This window comes from Populus trichocarpa, chromosome 4 (assembly GCF_000002775.5).
Source record: "Populus trichocarpa isolate Nisqually-1 chromosome 4, P.trichocarpa_v4.1, whole genome shotgun sequence".
In the NCBI taxonomy this organism is placed as follows: domain Eukaryota; kingdom Viridiplantae; phylum Streptophyta; class Magnoliopsida; order Malpighiales; family Salicaceae; genus Populus; species Populus trichocarpa.
Window position 1 is genome coordinate 6,120,763 of NC_037288.2, and position 19,987 is coordinate 6,140,749.

The 19,987-nt window shown below is 35.3% G+C and overlaps 4 protein-coding genes across 4 annotated transcripts; 2 read left to right on the plus strand and 2 right to left on the minus strand.

The window, feature by feature from the left end:
- The first annotated feature begins 479 nt into the window (after nucleotides 1-479).
- On the plus strand, nucleotides 480-4,495 carry LOC7468344 (protein REVEILLE 6). Its single transcript, XM_002305902.4, has 8 exons — nucleotides 480-840; nucleotides 983-1,040; nucleotides 1,664-1,787; nucleotides 1,883-2,059; nucleotides 2,144-2,248; nucleotides 3,074-3,183; nucleotides 3,300-3,359; nucleotides 4,074-4,495. Exons 1-8 carry the CDS (start codon nucleotides 605-607, stop codon nucleotides 4,155-4,157), a joined length of 954 nt encoding a protein of 317 aa, XP_002305938.2. The 5' UTR covers nucleotides 480-604; the 3' UTR covers nucleotides 4,158-4,495.
- Nucleotides 4,496-8,749: 4,254 nt separating this feature from the next.
- On the minus strand, nucleotides 8,750-12,768 carry LOC7494530 (uncharacterized). The gene is made up of 7 exons (XM_002305228.4): nucleotides 12,347-12,768; nucleotides 11,773-11,871; nucleotides 11,623-11,675; nucleotides 10,756-11,042; nucleotides 10,461-10,569; nucleotides 9,248-10,339; nucleotides 8,750-9,103 (listed from the first exon to the last, which is right to left on the minus strand). Exons 1-7 carry the CDS (start codon nucleotides 12,412-12,414, stop codon nucleotides 8,976-8,978), a joined length of 1,836 nt encoding a protein of 611 aa, XP_002305264.4. The 5' UTR covers nucleotides 12,415-12,768; the 3' UTR covers nucleotides 8,750-8,975.
- A 1,063-nt stretch (nucleotides 12,769-13,831) lies between these two features.
- On the plus strand, nucleotides 13,832-15,915 carry LOC18097546 (40S ribosomal protein S10-1). Its single transcript, XM_052452212.1, has 6 exons — nucleotides 13,832-13,974; nucleotides 14,064-14,112; nucleotides 15,010-15,292; nucleotides 15,396-15,522; nucleotides 15,630-15,744; nucleotides 15,785-15,915. The coding sequence occupies exons 1-5, from the start codon at nucleotides 13,972-13,974 to the stop codon at nucleotides 15,714-15,716; spliced, it is 549 nt and encodes a 182-aa protein (XP_052308172.1). The 5' UTR covers nucleotides 13,832-13,971; the 3' UTR covers nucleotides 15,717-15,744; nucleotides 15,785-15,915.
- Nucleotides 15,916-16,652: 737 nt separating this feature from the next.
- LOC7494528 (heat shock protein 83) lies at nucleotides 16,653-19,604 on the minus strand. Its single transcript, XM_002305227.4, is given in 5 exon segments — nucleotides 16,653-18,474; nucleotides 18,602-18,882; nucleotides 19,122-19,170; nucleotides 19,172-19,264; nucleotides 19,353-19,604. Coding segments are annotated over 5 exon segments (2,112 nt in total). The 5' UTR covers nucleotides 19,491-19,604; the 3' UTR covers nucleotides 16,653-16,923.
- Between the last annotated feature and the right edge of the window lie 383 nt (nucleotides 19,605-19,987).

The following is a 19,987-nucleotide window of genomic DNA, read 5'->3' on the forward strand; positions in this document are numbered from 1 at the left end:
CTTATTTATTATGTTTTAAAAAGATATAATGAAGCTTTTAAACTATTATATAAATAAATTTATTTTTATATCTTTGTTTCTATTTATACAATTAAATATATTTTTGTTATTTTTATTTTTATTTTCTTATGCTAAAATATTAACTAAACTTAAATATCTTATTAAAAAAATTATTTTTTTATATATAAATTGACTTGATGATACTTTTATTATTACAAATAAAAAAAATTAAATAAATAAATCTATTTTTCAACTATTATTTCTAGTTCGAAGTTAAAAATAAGTTGTGATAAAAAAATTGATTGAAAACAAATGATACTAGTTTAGATGCATGTGCGAATAAAATATCTCTCAATCCCTCTAAAGTTAAAAATTAAACCTTATAAAATTTGGTTGATATGAGCTGGTGGTAAAAAGTCCACTGAGCACACCAGCATTTTACATATACATACGTGGCGTATTCTTATAAGCCACTCAACCATAATCCCCAAAATCCCCACAGCATCCAATTATCTCCTCCACTTCTCTCTCTCTGTACAAAACCCATCGATTCAAAACACACAAAAAAACCCACCAAAACCAAAAACCCATTTCTTCTGCTTCAATGGTATCAAAAAACCCGAACCCGGCTGACGGATCTTATCTGGATCCAACTGGAATGGCAGCATTACCTGGACTCTCACCTTTCCCTACAACAACAACGCCGCCAACAACCACAACGACGTCTTCTTCTACATCGGAGGATCCGAATAAGAAGATCCGGAAACCTTACACGATTACCAAATCCAGAGAGAGTTGGAGCGAACCGGAACATGACAAATTTCTCGAAGCTCTTCAGCTGTAAGTAACTATTAATTGATGTTTGATGATAACCCATTTGTTTAATTAGGGTTTTGTAGTATTTTTATTTTTTTGAGAAATTTTGAATTTTGAGATAAATTGAGAGGATTTTGTTTTTGTTTTGATTGGTTTTGTGTGTCAGGTTTGATAGAGATTGGAAAAAGATTGGAGCTTTTATTGGCTCAAAGACTATTATTCAGGTATTGTCTACATATATGAAATGTGTGCATTTAATTGCATTTTGATAATTTGGCGGGGTTAACTTGTTGTTTCTGCGCTCGCGTTTTATTTAATTACTTTTTTGGTTAATAATTTGGAGTTAAAAGTTTGTGTTAGGGTTAAGTTTCAGGAAGTGTTAGTTTCATGTTAAGTAGGTTGTGTGATTTTAAGTATGGTGTAATAAGGGTTTTTCTGATATTAGTGTTTTGTTGCCTTGGAGTGATTAAAATGGCTTGATTTGTATAAGGGGTTTCGAAAGATTAGTGTTTTGTTGTCTTGGAGCTGTAAAGATTGATAAAGGGCTCGATTCTTGTTAGGGGTTCAAAGAGTAGTGTAAAGCCATGGAGTTGTGAAAAATGATGTTTGCTTTTTCTTTTTGGTTGCTAAAGAGATCTGCTATATAGTTTTATGGTTAGTATGAAAAGCATGGATTTTATGTGTGGTATTTTTTGTGTTTCGATGAATTCTGCTGTTGAATTATTTAGAGGCTTGTTAAGCAGTCTGTCTTGTATTTATCAAAATTGTGTCCAGTTTTGTGTTTTTGAACATTGGAGACTGAAAGTAGAGGTACTTATGAGAAACTTTTGAAATGGAATTTTTGCAGATACGAAGTCATGCACAGAAGTACTTTTTAAAGGTTCAAAAGAGCGGAACAAATGAACATTTGCCTCCACCACGGCCTAAAAGGAAGGCTGCTCATCCATATCCTCAAAAAGCATCAAAAAATGGTGAGTAGTGCATTTATTTAGTATTCTTGGTGCCTTCAAGATCAATGCATAAACAGCACAATGTAGTCCTGACTTGCATGTATTGTACTTGGCAGCCATAGTGCTTTCACAACCATCTGAGGCTTTTCAATCATCGTCTGCTCCCCTTGAACCTGGATATGTCTTGAGGCCTGATTCGTCTTCAATACCTATGAACCCCATTGCTAGTGCTGCTGTTGCTTCTTCTTGGACAAACAATGTGCCAACTGTTAGTTTATCAAACCAAACAAAAGGTTAGGAACATCAACCTTATAAACATTGCTGGCATAGTTGTTAAATTAAGTCATGGTCATATTTGTTTCCTCATTACTTTGCAGGACCAGTAGCGGCTAATAATTGTTGCAGCAGCACTGAGAGTACTCCAAGAACAAAACCAATTGGGAAAACAGCTGAGCAAGGGAATCATGGTCATTCAATGAGAGGTGAGGGTTTCATTTCATTTCTTCAACACCATAATCTGTGTACTACCAATTTAATGCAGTAATGATATTTGACCCTGTAAATACTTGATTCATGTCCAATTTCTGAAGTTAGGCTAAAATGCAAAATGCAGTTTTTGTGGATAAAGGTCAAAAGCTTAAAGAAATAGATATGGTGTTAAATATGACAGCTCTCCAAACTTAAGTGTGTGCATGCACAGACATGCATGTTGATATTATACTGTTGATGTCTGTCTCTGCTGACTTTATGTGACATTCATACTTTTCTTTTGTAGAGATCATTGATAAGGATATTTTTTCCTTTTATGGTAAATGATCTCCTTGCAGCATTCTGAACTTTTACCATGCATTCAAGTTTGAAATGATCACCGGTCATAGAGATGGATGGTGACAAATACTTGGTTGCTTGAAATTTTTCCTGTATCTTCTCATTGATGACTGAAAGTTATATACTATTCCTGTCATGCTAAATGTTTTATCAGATTGCCACTGTTAGGTTGCTCCCTTACACAGGGTGCATCAGCGCATCTTATTAGAGGATTATATAGATGGATGCAGTCTAATTGTGTTCTGTCATTCAGTTAGAATGTTTAAGTAGTTACCATGAAGTTAGACCTTTCTGCATAAGACAGACGTTTTTGCATTTTTACATCTATGTTCTCCTTTTGTTTTACCCTTTTCTCTTTAGACCCTTTTTTTTTTTTTGACATAGAGAGCCTTGATGAGTTTCTCTCTTTATGCTAGTTTTTAATTTTGTGTTTCATTTGCGCAGAGTCTTTATCACTCACACTGTCCCTTTGTTCGCAGTTCTGCCAGACTTTTCTCAGGTATATGGCTTCATCGGCAGTGTCTTCGATCCGAATGTTACTGATCAATTGCAGAATCTTAAGAAAATGGACCCTATAGATGTCGAAACGGTATGTTTGTGCCCAACCTCTACCATTTTGTTTTTCTATTGTTATAAGGTTATTGAGCACTACACATCTCTCACTGTTTAAAAGTTCATTTATTTTTCTTCATGGTTTCTTTGCAGGTGCTATTGCTGATGAGAAACCTCTCACTCAATCTTACCAGCCCAAGTTTTGAGGAACATGTAAGTGCCCTTTCAAAAAAGTAATTCTGTTTATTGCTTACTGCTGTTTCGTCGGCTCAAGTTTTAATAATATCATGTATTCGTGTCTGTGCATGTACTTAATAATGAAACATACATGGCACCATATGAAAAATATCTTGTGCTCAATGAGGCAATGTTCTCTTTTGCAATCACATCAAGTGTACTTGAGAGTTTAGACACTCCTTGTGTCGTGCATCAGTTATAATATCATGTATTCGTGTCTGTGCATGCACTTAATAATGAAACATGGCACCATATGAAAAATATCTTGTGCTCAAAGGGGCAATGTTCTCTTTTGCAATTACATCAAGTGTACTTGAGAGTTTAGACCTTGTGTCGTGCATCAGATAGCAAACTGGCCTTTCCTGTTTTCATCTCTGTAGGACCTACCGGAACCTAATAGCTCACAAGATAAATCATGTCGAAGAAAGAAACTAGTTAGTACGTATAACCGGCCATGGGTTTGTAGGCCATGATCAGTCAATGGGCCTCTCCATCCATTCTATTTCCTTCATTTGCCACAGGTGGGGTCTAGTTGTTCAGATAGATGGCCAACTGATTTTTTTCAAATGCCCATGGCCTGTTTTATCACTAGTATCTTTTGTCCCAGAATGTAGTTCTCCAAAAATACTGTTGTATCCAAACCAGCTAATTGAATCTTGTATTTTGACGTGCTCTATCCTATTAATGCAGAGAACCTTGCTCTCTTCCCACGAGATCGACTCAGAAACCATTGGTGCGAACAATAATGCTGACCAATCAATGAATGTTGCTTAATTTTGGTGGGGAAACAAGATCAAACAATATTTCAGCGTTGTTGCATGTGCTTCATGTTTGTTTTTCAGACAACTATTACCGACGTTTATTAGTTGGTATGCCAGGAAAAAGATAGCGATCGGAAAGCTTTAATGCCAGCTATTAAAGGCATCTGCTTCAGTTTTTCTGTCACCAGCTTCACCTGTTTGTTAGGTCATCAATTGCAGAGTTTGTAAGTAGTAACTTTTGTCCTACTCCTATGTATATATGGGAAAGGAAAAATCCATAATAATGTATAATAAATAGTTCAAGAGTGTATAGTGATCTCATGGCCAGCATGTATAGTGCCAAATCACAAAGTTTTGACTCTCACCATGTAAGCAACATTCATCCTATCTGTTGTTACTCATTTTAGGGCACAATACAAACAATAAATAAAAAAAAAAAAAAAAGAGAAAATAATAAAAAAAAAAAATATTGGAAGAAAATAAAAATATTTCAGTGAGAAAAGCATACCAGAATGCTCAAGAAATTGATGAAGACTGGTTAAGGAAGATTAAATATACGAGGTTGAAAAATTTGACAGTATATTTTCGACTGATGAATGTTTTATTGGCAAAAAAAAATTAATTTGAGGAGGAAAATTTAAAATTAGATGCAGGGACTCAATTAGAATTTTTATAAGGTTTATTTGAATTTAATGAGGGTTTAATTGCAAGAAAAAATGATTTTTAAAGTCAATTTAGGTTTTAATTGAAAGAAACTGAAGTTTGGAGGTTGAATTATAATTTTTAGGAGTTAATTTGATCAAATCAAGGGTTTAATTGATAAATATTGAAGTTTGATGGACAATTAAAAATTTTAATTAAAAAAATTCAAAACCAATAACCAAACGATAAAAGACATGTGAATGTAGGGGTTGAAATTGACCAAATCAAGGGATAGATTGAAGAAATTAAAAATTTGTTGGTCAATTAAGGGTCAAAATGCACAAATTCAGAACTAAAGATCAAAATGAAAAAGACGACTAACTTAGGGGTTGATAATTTAGCTTATTAGAGGTGAAATTGCATGAAATTAAAAGTTTGAATGTAAGTATGGGTACAATTAAAAAAATTGAAAGAATAAGAATTCAATTGAAATTTTCCAATTCCAAATCAAAAACCCTAAATAAGGTGTCATTCAGACTTAAGAAAGAGAAGGTAAGTGACACTTCGTTCGGTCGATTAGTCTCTATTTTTTACAATTTTAGCTGATTGAGTTGACAACTTCAAATGCATAAATATAGAGCTACAAACCTTCAAATTGAGTAAGGTTGGATGCAAATGAAATAAGTCTTTATCAAGTGTTTACAATACTTTCCTTAAGATAAAAAATGTATTCAAAATCTTTGCAAAATCTTATAAATATCCCTAAGCTTACAGAGAAGGAGAGGAAGAAAAAAGAAAAAGCTATTATAGGTATACTTTTATGATCCAAAAGTAGGTTCTTAGTGGCCTGCTTTTATTATTTTTTGTTTTATATTTATGTTTATAAGCATAGAAAAATGGTTTGAATGCTCAATAAATAATGTGGTATTCACCTTTTTGTTGATGTGATTTTTATTTAATGAAGTCATTTTAAAGTTTTTTTTAACATATAATGTTGTTTTAGTTTTTGTTTGACTTAAGTAATGCATGTTAAAGTAAAAGTATTTATCCTTAGCTTGTTAAGCTTGTTCATGTACGAAATGAGTTCAGAAAACTAATTAAGAATCCATGTTGCATGAACATGTAGGTTGTTATAGGTTGTTAGTTTTTTGATGTGGTATCTCATGCTTGATCTTAATGTTTTGATGTTTTTTTTTATTCAAACATATTTGTGTATGATATTGTGACTTGTTATGATAAAGAAAGCATACTTTAGATGCCAAAAATGCCCATTTTTGAGCTTGGTAGTGGCTGCCTCATGACTGTATTTTTTCTGGGTTTTTAGACAATGTTCTTCGTACTATTAGGAAGAACGTTGTCTTAGACCTTTGATTTGGACCAATTTCAGTCCATTTCTTATGCATGATTATTAGATAATCTAGGGTTTATTGTCATCAATAACACTTTTTTTATGGTTTTTAATCCTACAATTTTAGTTTTAAACCGAAACTCATTTTGACAAAATTGTGATGTTTAAGTTAAAATCGAAGTGAATAGATTTTAGATTATTGATCCTTGTATGATTTCCAACATGTATGTGTTTTTTTTTTTTTTACCAAATCTGGTTTGTTTTAGAACTCAAGTTGCTAGGTTCATGTTTGGTGTTCTTGATGTTTTTGGTGTTCTTCATTTTTGTATGGTGTTTGATTTATTTTGTTCAAGAATTTTTTTAGTTTTTATGTTTTTTTGAGTGTTTAGTCTGGTTTTTTACTTTGGTTTTGTTTTTGGCTTATTTTCGGGTCAAATCAAGATTTTTAGGTCGGTTTATGGTTGAACCAAAAATTTCAGGTCAACCCAATCGGATCAACTCGGCCGGGTCAACCCGGACAAAAAATATCTGGGGTCAAAGGGTTTTAATAACCTGTTTGGTTTGCCATGTTTTTGTTAAAGGGTCTTTTAGTTAAGGGTGTGTTTGACAAACACCTATTAAACTTATTTTGAGTAGTTTTATTACAAGAAAAAATGGATTTTTGTCAAACAAAGCCTAAGAAAAAATAAAAAAATAAAAAAAATATTTTTTTCTTGCATATGGCCAAAAAATCCTAAAGTTATTTGAGTATTTTTTCTAAAGAAAATTTAAAATATGTTTGCATGTTTAAAAACATTGTATGAATTTTACAACAAGTTTGTAAAACTCCAAAGGATTTTGGCCTATATTTAAAAAATATTTAAAAAATTATTTTTAGTAAGAAAATATTATTTACTATTAATATAATGATTTAAAACCTAAAAGAGATCAATATCCAAAATATTATTAGGGATAATAAATATTATTCACTTTTAATATAAGGATAAAAAAAACTTAAAAATGGTTAATATCCAAAATATTATTAGAGACAATATTTTTATTACTCAGTTTAATACAAGGATAAAAAAACTGTATGAGGTTAATATTCAAAATATTATTATGAATAATACAATTCATTCACTTCTAATATAAGGATAAAATCTACAAGGAATTTCATCTGAAATTTTATTTGGAAGGATGCGGTAGCAAAAATTCCAGTTTTACCCTGAAAGATGCCTCAACAATAATTGAGGATATTTCACCTTTCTAGACTGAGTCATTGACCAAGAAAATCAGAGTTTATTCATCGTAGCAAATCCGTCATAGTAAGCCAGTAAAAATAGATATCATCAGACCATAGCAAACAATAATAATAATAAAAAAAACAATGCAGTTTATTTTAGGTAAGATGTGTTATGGACAGGGGCAGAGTAAAAAAATAAAATTAAAAAGGGTCAAATTAAAAGAATTATTCTAAAAGGCTAAAATTTCAGTTATTTTACTACTAAAATCATAAACATTGTTAAAGAAGGGGCTGAAAAAAATATTTTCTTGCAGAGCCCCCCGCCTTCACCAATGCTAATTCATTTTTTTTATACAACTAATCTCCAGTCTAGAATCTCCAAAAAATATATATATATATATATATATATATATATATATATATATATATATATATATATATAAGAATAATAGATAGTAACTCCTCAATCAATTAATTAAAAACACCTTTCAGATCCTCGTCCGAAAAAGATCGCTGTGACTTCGCACCCTCGCAATACGAGGGTACAACACTATCTTTGAAACTCTACTGTCTCTTGCTCAATAGGGTATGTGTATATTATTTGGCTACATGCATGGTCTTTTTATGAAGTTGTAATCCAATACTTGAAGGGTCGAAATTTTTCTTTTCTATTTGTTCATTTGAAATGGAATTCTTCATCTCTTTCATCTCACCCGTGTTCCCACTGTTCTTCGCACCTCAAGATGGTACTTCTCCTTCCTTACATTTGTGTCCTCTCATTCGTGTGAAGGGGAGGGGTGGAATGATGAGAAGTGCTGACCCCCTGAAGCTTTCCTTCTCTTGGTCAGGTTAGGGTTGTCGGCTAAGCGCTCATGGCTCCATATAGAATATAGTGATTGATTAAACAAGAATGACAAGTAAACCATTGGTTTACAAACATAAATCTAGATTAGCAGCAGAACTTTTAGGTTGCAGATATTGGATTTATTGAGGGAAATATGTTGGGTAACATGACTCCCTTGATCAGCCTTGAAGGTCCCCCAGATTTGGCCTCCGAGCATCTTTGATAGATGTCATATGCACCTTTGCCTTTATTAATTCAGGGCCTCATATGGCTTTCTTATGGGGCTTATGTATCTATCTCATGAAAATCATGCCCACATCCTATCAAGCACATACCATACAGATAAAGTTTTGGCTGATCGATCGGTAACTGAGATGCACAGACTCAGGTTTAAGGTTAATGCTGGAGCTACAAGTTCGATCTTCACAAGGTTTTTGTGTTGATTGTAACAGCAGAAGGAAGGCATAGTTGATGATAGGGAGTGTTAGACTCGAATTCGAGTCTGCAGTGACCTGGAGCATGCAAATGTCTTCACGATTAACAAGCATGTTAAAGCGAGCTAATTTTATCTGTATATTCACCTACCCTTCTGTTTCTGAAATATGTACCCTCTTATGTTTCAGGACGTAGTACTAAATCTGGTGTCTTCCTCAAATACTGACTCAAAATGGAATCAAACCTACGGATCAATCTATTCCTAAAGAAATCTTCTTACAAGTACGAGTTTCTCATACCATGGCTTGAGATACATGTATGAGAAGATGTCTTCCAGTAATTATCGGCTGAATTGTTGAACACTCCCTGTCCATGGCCAACCAGGATGCATCTGGTTGGTTATATGTTCCATATCTGGAAGCCTGTTGTTGATGGCAGCTTGATCACTGTTTGCAACTACATGAGAACCTGAAAACAAAAGACACTATCAACATAGCAATGGAAATAGAACACATCACTGTCCAAAGTGATTTCCATGTTTTACAATCATGTATAGAACAAAATAGGAGTTTGTTTGAAGTTGATATGATTAAGAAGAGGCGTGTGCTTTACCTGGACTTGTCGTTGTAGAGCCCCTATAAGTTTGATGACAATAGTTCAGAGGAGAATAAGAAGCCATTCCGTTGATGGGGGGATAAGATGGTCCCCTTGGCAATCCATTTACTTGGTGAGGAAATTCAGCAGGAACTAGGATCTGCTGGGGCAAAGGTTGCATAGTAGGAATGTCAAAGCTGGTTGATGCATCATATGGGTCTAGGGGAAGCACGTATAAAGGAATATAGCTGATAGGAGGATGGTTATAAGAAAGGTTCTTCAAATGGGGCTTGAATTTATTCCTACGAGCTCTTTGAGAGTCTGAAGGACAGAACAAAGCGCTGCTTCGGTTTGTCTGAGAATGATGGGATTGTGGGAATTCTTGCCTGGCACGCAGATTTCCATGAGAAGTATCTAAGCCATTTATATTGTCAGAACCAGAACAGGTAGGGGGGACTTCCAAGCTGGATTGAGATCTTTCATCCAATGGGACATTTAAAGCAGCTAGCATCTGAGAAACATTTCCCGGCATTCTTGAACTAGAAGCAAACAAATCGGTTTCAGTCACGTTACTTTCAGGTAATAACACCAAGTCCATTGGTAGTTTGAAGTCATCAGAAGTAATCAAACTGTCCTCATCAGGCAAACAAATTTCATCAGAGACTAACTGAAGACTTGTGACCTCGTGTTGTTTAGCCTTTTTGTTGGATTTTGTTTCAAGACTTTGCTCAGGAGACTTGCTCATCAGCTCATGGGGTAATAGTTTGCTGAGAATAGAACTTTGCATTGAATAATAGGGCCTTGCATCATATTTATTTGACGACACCAAGCATTCCTCTGATTCGTTGCACTTGCTCATCATCTCATGGGGTAATAGTTTGCTGATTATAGTTCTTGGTGTGGAAGAACAAGGGCTTGCATCACTTGGTGTTGATGATAGCGCACATTCCTCTGATTGAGTGCACTTGTTGAAAAGCCTCTTCTCGGTTCTGAAATCATCCAGGAGAGTGGCAACATCTGGGTCCAAGTTTTCTTTGTGCTCATCTGAAATATTCTTTCGGTTCTCTTGAACACCATTTTTATGTTCCTTCCTTGTCCATTCAGGTGACTCTGAAAAAGGTACATTAGAATTTATAGGGCTTATTCGTAAACTTTTATGGGAAGAAACCACAATTATAAAATGAAAAGAAGGAAATCCACTGCATGGAAAAGCTAAAGGAGAACAATTTACCTCTTCCCCTCCTTTCACCTTCTGCACTCTCAAGTCTTGGACACTCCGTAAATCCAAATGTTTCCCCATTTTTTTCATCTTTATTCTCTCTCCCAGAAAGAAGGTTCATCTGAAAGAAAACACACATGATTTTCACTAGATCCCAGACATCACTCTTTCAATTTATTAATCTTTTGAACCATAAAATTAAAATGCAATTAGCATTATATCCATTTCCGTAATTAGGAAGTCATGTTGAGCTATCAAATGCCCTTCTACATCAGCACTGAATAAAAGTGTACAGACCAAAGCATACCTTATAAAGGTGTGGAGGCCGATATGGTGCAATACTTTTGTTGAGCAGATTACAACTTCGAACATTTTGAGCAGATGACCCAGCTACACATACAGGTGCTCTAAGAAGATACCTGTTTCCCAGAAGTCCATTTGCAGGATTCTGCTGTGGATGTCCATAAGCAGGATACTGCTGTGAATGATCATTAGCAGGACACTGCTGTGAATGATCATTAGCAGGATTCTGTTGTGGCAGTCCATTAGCAGGATTCAGCCATGAATCAGGAGATTGGATGCCATCCCTTCGGCCTGCATTATATATGATACCAATCATTCAACATTGCACCAAATTCAACTCAACCTCAGCTTTCATTTAGTAGCCACCCACAAAACAGGCAATTAAATTCAGTAACACCCATAAAAAAGATGCAGATATATGGCTGACCAAACATAGAACTCCCTTGAACCTTAACAAGTAAGGAACTCCAATCTTTCTCTGATGAATGAATCAGGACTCCAACTTGAATTTGAAAAGACTCCACATCAATTCAAGCATCAAGTAATCATTAATCTTCACCCATGTATTAGCATAAATCGTAATCCAGACTACATAAATGAACTTTAACAAACATACCCTTGGTCTCAAACAGATATCATCACGCATTGCTTTTACGGCATGTTAGCATAATTTGATCATCTTTTTTGTGAAGGTATTAACAGCGTACATAAATTCATTACATACCACTAGAAATCACTTCATCCATGCATGCATTACACATCACAAGATAAAGGGCTGTGGTATACCTAAATCAGTCCAAGTAATTAAATCCCACATTACACAAAAACATAATTACCATTAAAACACAACAAATCATCTCTAATCACGTACCCGAATCATAAAGCAGATATGTTGATCTAGTAGTTGCTGCAGCATTGAGTTCACTGTGAGACAGAAACACAGGGAATCAACAATCAAATCAAGTTAATTAAGAGCAATAAAACCAAAGACAAGCAAGAAGATCGAATTATGCTAACATACCATAAAGTTGATGAATCAAACCCCCTTGGTAACCTCTTGCATTCATCCATTTCAGCTAATGATAAAAGAAACCCTTTCTTATATGCATATCTTGTCTCTCTGTTCCACAAAAAACCACAAACACAACATATCATTTATATGAAACAACGCATTAGAATTCTTCCATTTGTTTTTAAATTTTTTTTTCACTTTCTCATAAACCAAACACATACACTACATAAATTCCATTTTATTACTAACAATTTCATAAAACACTAACAAAAGTTCATTTTCCTCAAATTTTCTTTCAGTTTCTAAGCAACCAAATACAAACACTACCACTAATAATAATTTCGTAAAACACTAACAAAAGTTAATTTTCTTCTAATTTTCTTTCATTTTCTCAGCAACCAAACACAAATTAACACTACATCATACACTCTTACCACACAAAGAACACCACTCTTTTTAGTCACTACTAACAATACAGAGAAACAAAACAAAAACATTTTCCTCTGCTTCTCTTTCATTTTCTCAGCAACCGAACAGCATTTAAATAAATTTTTTTTTAAAAAAAAAGAGGAACTAAAATTACTTGTGGAACTCTTGAATTGTATCATCATCTGATGTTGATTTTGCAACGTCTTCAATCTCTGTACTCATTTTCTATATATATAAAAAAAAAACTATAAACTATAAAATGTGACTTCAAATCCTTAAAAAATCATTTTTCTTTCTTGTTTTTATTTATTTATTATGTGCTCCATTTTATCAACACACTGAAGCCAGCAATTTTAAGATTGAAGACCAAAAATGAGATTTTCTCTGAAAATTGTATTGTTTTTTAAGGCATGAAAAGTGTGTTTGGATGCAGAAAAAAATTCATGAAGGAAAATCTGAGAAGGAAGAAAACTTGTAGCCCAAGTACTCAGACTGACACCGACACAGTGCCAGTCTGTTGTAACAGAGTATTATTGAAATAAGTGACGTGTCAGATGTTGATTCGGTGGATGTAGGTACAGAATGTGAAGTTAGTACAAGGAAAGGAAGAAAGATTAAGGAAGCAAGAAACGAGGGTTTGGTTAATTTAACATGAGAACACATGGATTATACATAAATTTAAGGACAAATATGCCGACCATTTATTTTTGGATCAGGGATAAATGTTTATTAAGGAGTGGGGTTATTATGGTAGTAATTGTTTTTTAAAATATTTTACAATAATATATTTTTTATTTTAAAAAATTATTTTTGATATTAATATATTAAAAAAACATAAAAAAAATTAATTTTAAACAAAAATAATTTAAATTTTTATCAAATAATATATAAATTGTATTTTCAAACACTATCTAAAAACCGATTGACAATAACATCCACTTATGACACGTGTGTTCTGGATGAAAAATCATAAAAATAATATCTTTTTATGGCAAAACTAGATAAAAACTAGATTGGACTGAAACAAAACCTAAGTGATTGGGATAAAATTAATGATGATATTAATTATGTTAGTAATAAGGTAATTTTTAGTTAATATCTCAAGAGATAATAAAATAAAATAAAAAAACAAAGACCAATAAAATATAGGATATGTCTCCGTGTCATTTATGATTTAAAATAAATAAAATATATTTCAAAACTATTTATAAAACAAATTTTTTCTTCATGTTTTTTTTACCAATTATTTTTTTATTTATTTATTTTCATCTTAAAACACTAATTAAATGATTTAACAATAATACACTTGTTTATCTTATAGTTTAAGTTTGAGTCATGATGTTATATAGCTCTTAGTTGATATTAGATTTATATTCTATAGTATCATATGAGAAGAATATTTTAATTATATATGGCTACTATGTACCCAATGTGTTTTGTAAAGAGTTTTAAATTAGATTAATTGCTTCATATTTTCGTTGATCCAATGTTGGGGATGGAGACATTAATGGATGGATCCAAAATACGCAAATAATTAAGAAAGAAACAAAAAAAGGTTATAAATTAAAATTGGACTTCTAAAAAGCCCATTAAAGGCCCATATCAAAATTAATCTCAAATAGAATCCGGGTTACCCGCCTACACAGCCCAGAACCAAACCCATATAAAAAACACTATCCTTGGCTCTAGGGTTTCGAAGTCCCCTTGCATTCTATCAAAAGAAGAGAGCTTCCATCGTCTCTGCAGCAAAAAACAAAAGGGGCTTACATTTTAGCAACCATGGTAATGCCCTTGTCTCCCCGTGTTTTCTCTTTTCAATATCTAGAATTTGAGGTACTGACTGTTTTGATGCTGTCTTTCACTCTTTTCAGATTATCCCAGAGAAGAACAGAAGAGAGATCTCCAAGTACCTCTTTCAAGGTAATTTTGTTTTTATTACCTTTTTTGTTTGCTTTTTATGATTTAGATCCAATTTTAGTCACCAAGAAAGAAACCCATGAAAGATATTTTGTTATTTTTCAGGTTTTTGGATGTCTAGCTCTAGTTGTGGCTTTAGACAACTAGGGTTACAAATAGTTTCAGTCAGTTTCTTACAGTTTGTGTGAATTACAAAAATGATTTGTGGATGCATCTTGTGTGCGTGTGCGTGTGTATTGGGCTTTTTGGTAAAGCTTGAAGTGAAAACATTGAGCTCTGCAATGGTTCTAAAATGGATGACAACTTGATTAAAAAATATAAGATGGACTCTTTTTTTGGGAGTGCTTGTTGTAGGGTACATCTTGTTTAGTCTTTTGTTCTCCCTGGTCTTATAGCATTGACAGTTTAACTAAAACGCAACCAGTATCTCATCCTTAAGCTAATTCTCTCTTTTAGGGTTGAAGGTTTTAATGGTTTTTGCTAGAGCTTGTGTTAGTGACGTCAAACCATTGAAATGGAAAGACAAGTAGAAGCATTTTGATCTGTTCCATGGAGGATATAAAATACACCCCAGCCACTAGTGATCTGCTGAAATTAGGGGAATTTTACTAGAGGGATTGTTGTTCTGGTTAAGTGAAAACTGCAGCTTTGTTTCTTGCTGTTTTGGTTTTTGTTTGCAATAGCTGGAATATAAAATTAGACTCTGCTGAGTATCTTTGTCAATTTTATTTGTTGCACCTTTAACTGTTATGTTTATTTTGGACATAATCAGTTAATTTGAATAATGAAGTTTTCTTATTTTTTCTAGTTAACTTAATGGGACCTAATGAGGTTTATCTTAACCACATATTGTATGATATACCTGCATGCACTTACCTTGATTTTCTCTTGAATCTATAGAGGGAGTTTGCTATGCGAAAAAAGATTTCAACCTTGCAAAGCACCCAGAGATTGATGTTCCCAATCTCCAGGTTATTAAGCTCATGCAGAGCTTCAAATCTAAGGAATATGTTCGTGAGACATTTGCATGGATGTACTACTACTGGTATCTTACCAATGATGGGATTGAGTTTTTGAGGACTTACCTGAATCTTCCATCAGAAATTGTTCCTGCTACCTTGAAGAAACAGGCAAAGCCTGCTGGTGGTCGCCCATTTGGAGGCCCACCTGGTGACCGTCCCCGGTAATTTAGACTATTCTGAAAATTTACTGATTGGAGTGTTCTTCTCACCCTTCATTTTTTCTGAATATACTAATTGAAATGTGGTGTTTTTTTGGGTTTCTAGAGGTCCACCTCGCTTTGAAGGAGACCGTCCTAGATTTGGTGACCGTGATGGTTATCGTGGGGGCCCTCGAGGGGGTGAAGGTGGTGAGAAGGGAGGAGCTCCAGCAGATTACCAGCCTGCATTTAGGGTAATTTCAATTTAATACCATTTACCCTAAATACTAATATCCATTAGGGACGACTACCAGAATAGTTGTGTTTCTTTCTAATTCCATTTCATGCTTGGAACTTGCAGGGCTCTGGCTCTGGTGGAAGGCCTGGCTTTGGACGTGGAGGAGGAGGTTATGGTGCTGCTCAATCTAGTTCTCCTGGTTTTGCTTGAAGGCATCGCATGTCTCTTACAGTTTTGTTGTCTTTACCAAATGTAACGGTTCAGAGTTGAGGAATTTATTTTGTGCTCTCTATCAGCTCTCTTAGCAATCTGCAACCTTGAGACTAGAATACCAAGGCTGTTTTTTTTTTAAGTAATCTTGCATAAAGTTTGCTATTTGATGAAATGGAACAGAGATTTTTCTGCTTTACCATCATTTAATTGCTTATTATATCGTGGCTGTTTTCTTACCGTGGGCATGAGTTACTAGTGTTATTTGCCTAAGGTACACAGAATAACTTCGGGTGTTATGTTACTGCATTTTTGGATACAAAAACTCTGCTATAGCGTTCTTGTAAAACCAGTAAAAAGGGTCAGCTTGTTCTTGTGCCCTGGTGGTGCTAATCAGCAGATCATCTTACAACTTGAGAGTCGAAACTGCCTATTCGATTAGATTAACATGAAGCTTATCATAAGAGATCTCGTCTACATCCGAGCTCTAGCTTCCAGAATGTCAACAAAGCCCGTAAAACTTAGACTGTCGAACCTGAGGTCGTATAGTCAGCTTAGTTAAGGGGCCTTGTTTTGAATATCCGCCCCAAAAGACTCAACTTGACGGGCAGGTCTCTAATCAAAGTCCATTGTTATATCTGCAGGCTGCAGCATCATACAAGCATCTTCAGTAAATATAAAGAATACTCGTGCTACCACCTGTATGCCAGTTGCATACAAGGGCTTAATTGCATTTGTATCTTTCGCGTAATCTGTGATGCTAATGACCGACCCATCAGGTGACCTTGACTCAAGAAAGGATTATGCTATACGGGTTCCAGGCTATCCTTGTAACATCCTTCATGAAATTGATGGAACAGATGCATGTCAATGGAGTACAATACACCAACAATAGACTGGTACAATAGTAAGACTATGCCCCTGCTGGGGTAGGCGTAGACAATTTAATAGATAAGAATTTAAATAAAAATATTTTTGGAGAAAGCAGCAGAATCTATTCATGCTGTAACAACAGTACAGATGGGTAGAAACTATTTGCAGACACCCCATATGACCTCAAAACCGACACGAGACTCTAAGACGCTTGCAAAGACACTAGAAAAGGACCATTTCTCTCAAGTAACAACACAGACGCATGCCTCGTATCTACAACCAGACCCATCAAAAGGTATTGTCAGCAGCAAGAATAAACCAACGATTTAGGAGCTCAGTCCACCTCCTCCATCTTGCTCTCCTCAGCACCATCTTCCTCCAAAGCAGGCATGTCCGTATCATCACCAGCAGCCTCATCCTCATCAATGCTAAGACCCAGTTTCAACATCCTGTGAATCCTAGCAGCGAAAGTGTTTGGATCCTCAAGGCTGAAGCCAGAGGTTAACAAAGCAGTCTCAAACAGCAGCAGCACAAGGTCCTTGACAGATTTGTCATTCTTGTCAGCTTCAGCTCGCTTTCTCAACTCCTCCATGATGCCATTGTCAGGATTGATTTCCATAGTCTTCTTGCTTGACATGTAAGAGCTCATGCTGCTGTCCCTTAATGCTTGAGCCTTCATGATCCTCTCCATGTTGGCTGTCCAGCCATACTCTCCAGTCACTAAACAGCATGGAGAGTCAACAATCCTGTCAGAGACAACCACCTTCTCCACTCTGTCTCCCAAAATGTCCTTGATGGTCTTGCAGAGGTTCTCGAAGGACTTCTTTTTCTCTTCCTTTTTCTTTTTCTCTTCTTCTGTCTCATCGTCAAGTTTCAACCCTTCCTTTGTAGCAGAAACCAGCTTCTTGCCGTCATATTCCTTCAATTGGCCTACAGCATACTCATCGATAGCATCAACCATGAATAGCACTTCATAGCCCCTCTTCTTGAGCTTCTCGAGGAATGGAGAGTTCTCCACTGCCTTCTTGCTTTCACCAGTAATATAGTAAATGTCCTTCTGCCCCTCTTTCATTCTGGTGACATAGTCCTTCAAGCTTGTCATCTCATCACCACTCTTAGTTGAATGGTAGCGGAGCAAATCAGCCAATTTGGCTCTGTTCTGGCTGTCCTCATGGATACCCAATTTCAAGTTCTTTGAAAAAGCATCATAGAACTTCTGGTAATCCTCCTTGTTCTCTGCAATCTCGCTGAACATCTCAATGCACTTCTTCACAAGGTTCTTCCTGATAACCTTGAGAATCTTATTCTGTTGAAGCATCTCACGAGAGATGTTAAGTGGCAAATCATCAGAATCAACAACACCCTTGATAAATCCAAGGTATTCAGGGATAAGCTCCTCACAATTGTCCATAATGAAGACCCTCCTGACATAAAGCTTGATGTTGTTCATCTTCTTGCGAGTATCAAACAAATCGAATGGAGCTCTCTTCGGCACAAAGAGGATAGCCTTAAATTCAAGCTGACCCTCAACAGAGAAGTGCTTGACGGCCAAATGATCCTCCCAATCATTGGTCAAGCTCTTGTAGAAAGCGGCATACTCCTCCTTGGTGATCTCCTCTGGCTTGCGCAGCCAGATAGGTTTTTGCTTGTTAATGAGCTGCCACTCATGGGAAACCTCCTTAATCTTCTTCTTCTTGGATTTACTCTCCTTCTCCTCATCAACTTCCTCAATATCTCCCTCCTCTTCCTTCTTTGGTTCATCATCCTCATCATCACTAATCTCCTTCTCAGTCGTTTTCTCGGTCCACAAATAGATAGGATAGCTGATGAACTCAGAATGCTTCTTCACAAGATCCTTGATCTTCCTCTCCTCCAAGTACTCAAGCTACGAAAAACATCATCACAAAAACAAAAAAAGTCAGAACCGCACATCAAATCAAACACAAACAAGCCAACAACAGCATCAATCCACAAAAAATATTTGATCAATTAAATTAGGATGCTTTGTTTACCTGATCCTCTTTAAGGAAGAGGGTAATCTTAGTACCCCTACCAAGTTGCTCTCCATTAACATCCCTTGTAACAGTGAAAGAACCACCAGCTTGTGACTCCCAAACATATTGCTCATCATCATTATGTTTAGTAGTCACCACAACCCTCTCTGCAACAAGGTAAGCAGAATAGAACCCCACACCAAATTGTCCAATCATACTCACATCAGCCCCTGCCTGCAATGCCTCCATAAATTCCTTCGTCCCCGATCTTGCAATTGTTCCCAAATTATTCACCAAATCTACAATATTTCACAAACTCAAAAAATAAGTCTCCCCAATTCATATCAATCAAAATCAAATATCTCTAATACTACCACTAACCATACCAAGAAACCACATTTCACTCTTAACTCTAAATTTTAATCAACTTCAAAATCAAGTCCCAAAACTCATAATCAAAATCAAGAATCGAAATTTTCATTTGCCCAGATCATAGTTTTCAAAGAAAAAACTTGGGTCAGAAGGATTTTATAGCTACCTGCTTTGGTCATGCCAACACCACTATCAATGATAGACAAAGTGTTTTTTAGTTTTATCAGGTACGAGCCTGATGAACAACTCAGGTTGTGCATCAAGCTTGCTCTTGTCCGTCAAGCTCTCAAATCTAATCTTATCCAACGCCTACACAAACCCCAAATCACCACCATTAGTACCATCAAAATCAAGAAACCAAACCAAGAACTCCAAAACTGAAACAGAAAGAACGTACATCAGAGGCATTGCTGATAAGTTCACGAAGAAAGATTTCCTTGTTGGAATAGAATGTGTTGATGATCAAGCTCAAGAGCTGGTTGATCTCTGCTTGGAATGCAAAGGTCTCTGCTTCTCCCATTTTTACGTCTGCCATTATCTTCACACGCACACAGACAAAGCTAGCAAGAAAGCAAGAAAGCCAGAAACGAAGCTAGAGAAAGATTTTTGATGATGGTATTTTCTCGACATTTGAGTGCTGCTTGGTTAGGGTTTTTATACTGGTTCATGGGGTTCTTCTAGGTTATTCTTCTTCTAACGTGGAAGCTGAAAGGGTCTGGACTCTGGATTGTTCTAGGAAACGACAGCGTAAAAGGAAGGATTGGATGGTTTTGGAGGGAATTGAGAAGGTTCTGGTTGGTTAAGGAAGTCTGGACCGGAAGGTTTTTTTTTCTTTTATTCACGCTTTTTTTTAATATTCACGCTTGTTAATCAGGCAAGTTTCGCAGGCGGTAACTTGTGATTTTAAGGCATAGTTTGTTTGTTAGGTGCAAAAGCGATTTTAGGGAAGAAAAAAGAAGAAGATTTTTTTCTATTTAATTTTTTTTTGTTTATTTAGATTCTTTTTAGGAGTTGATATAAAAATATATTTTT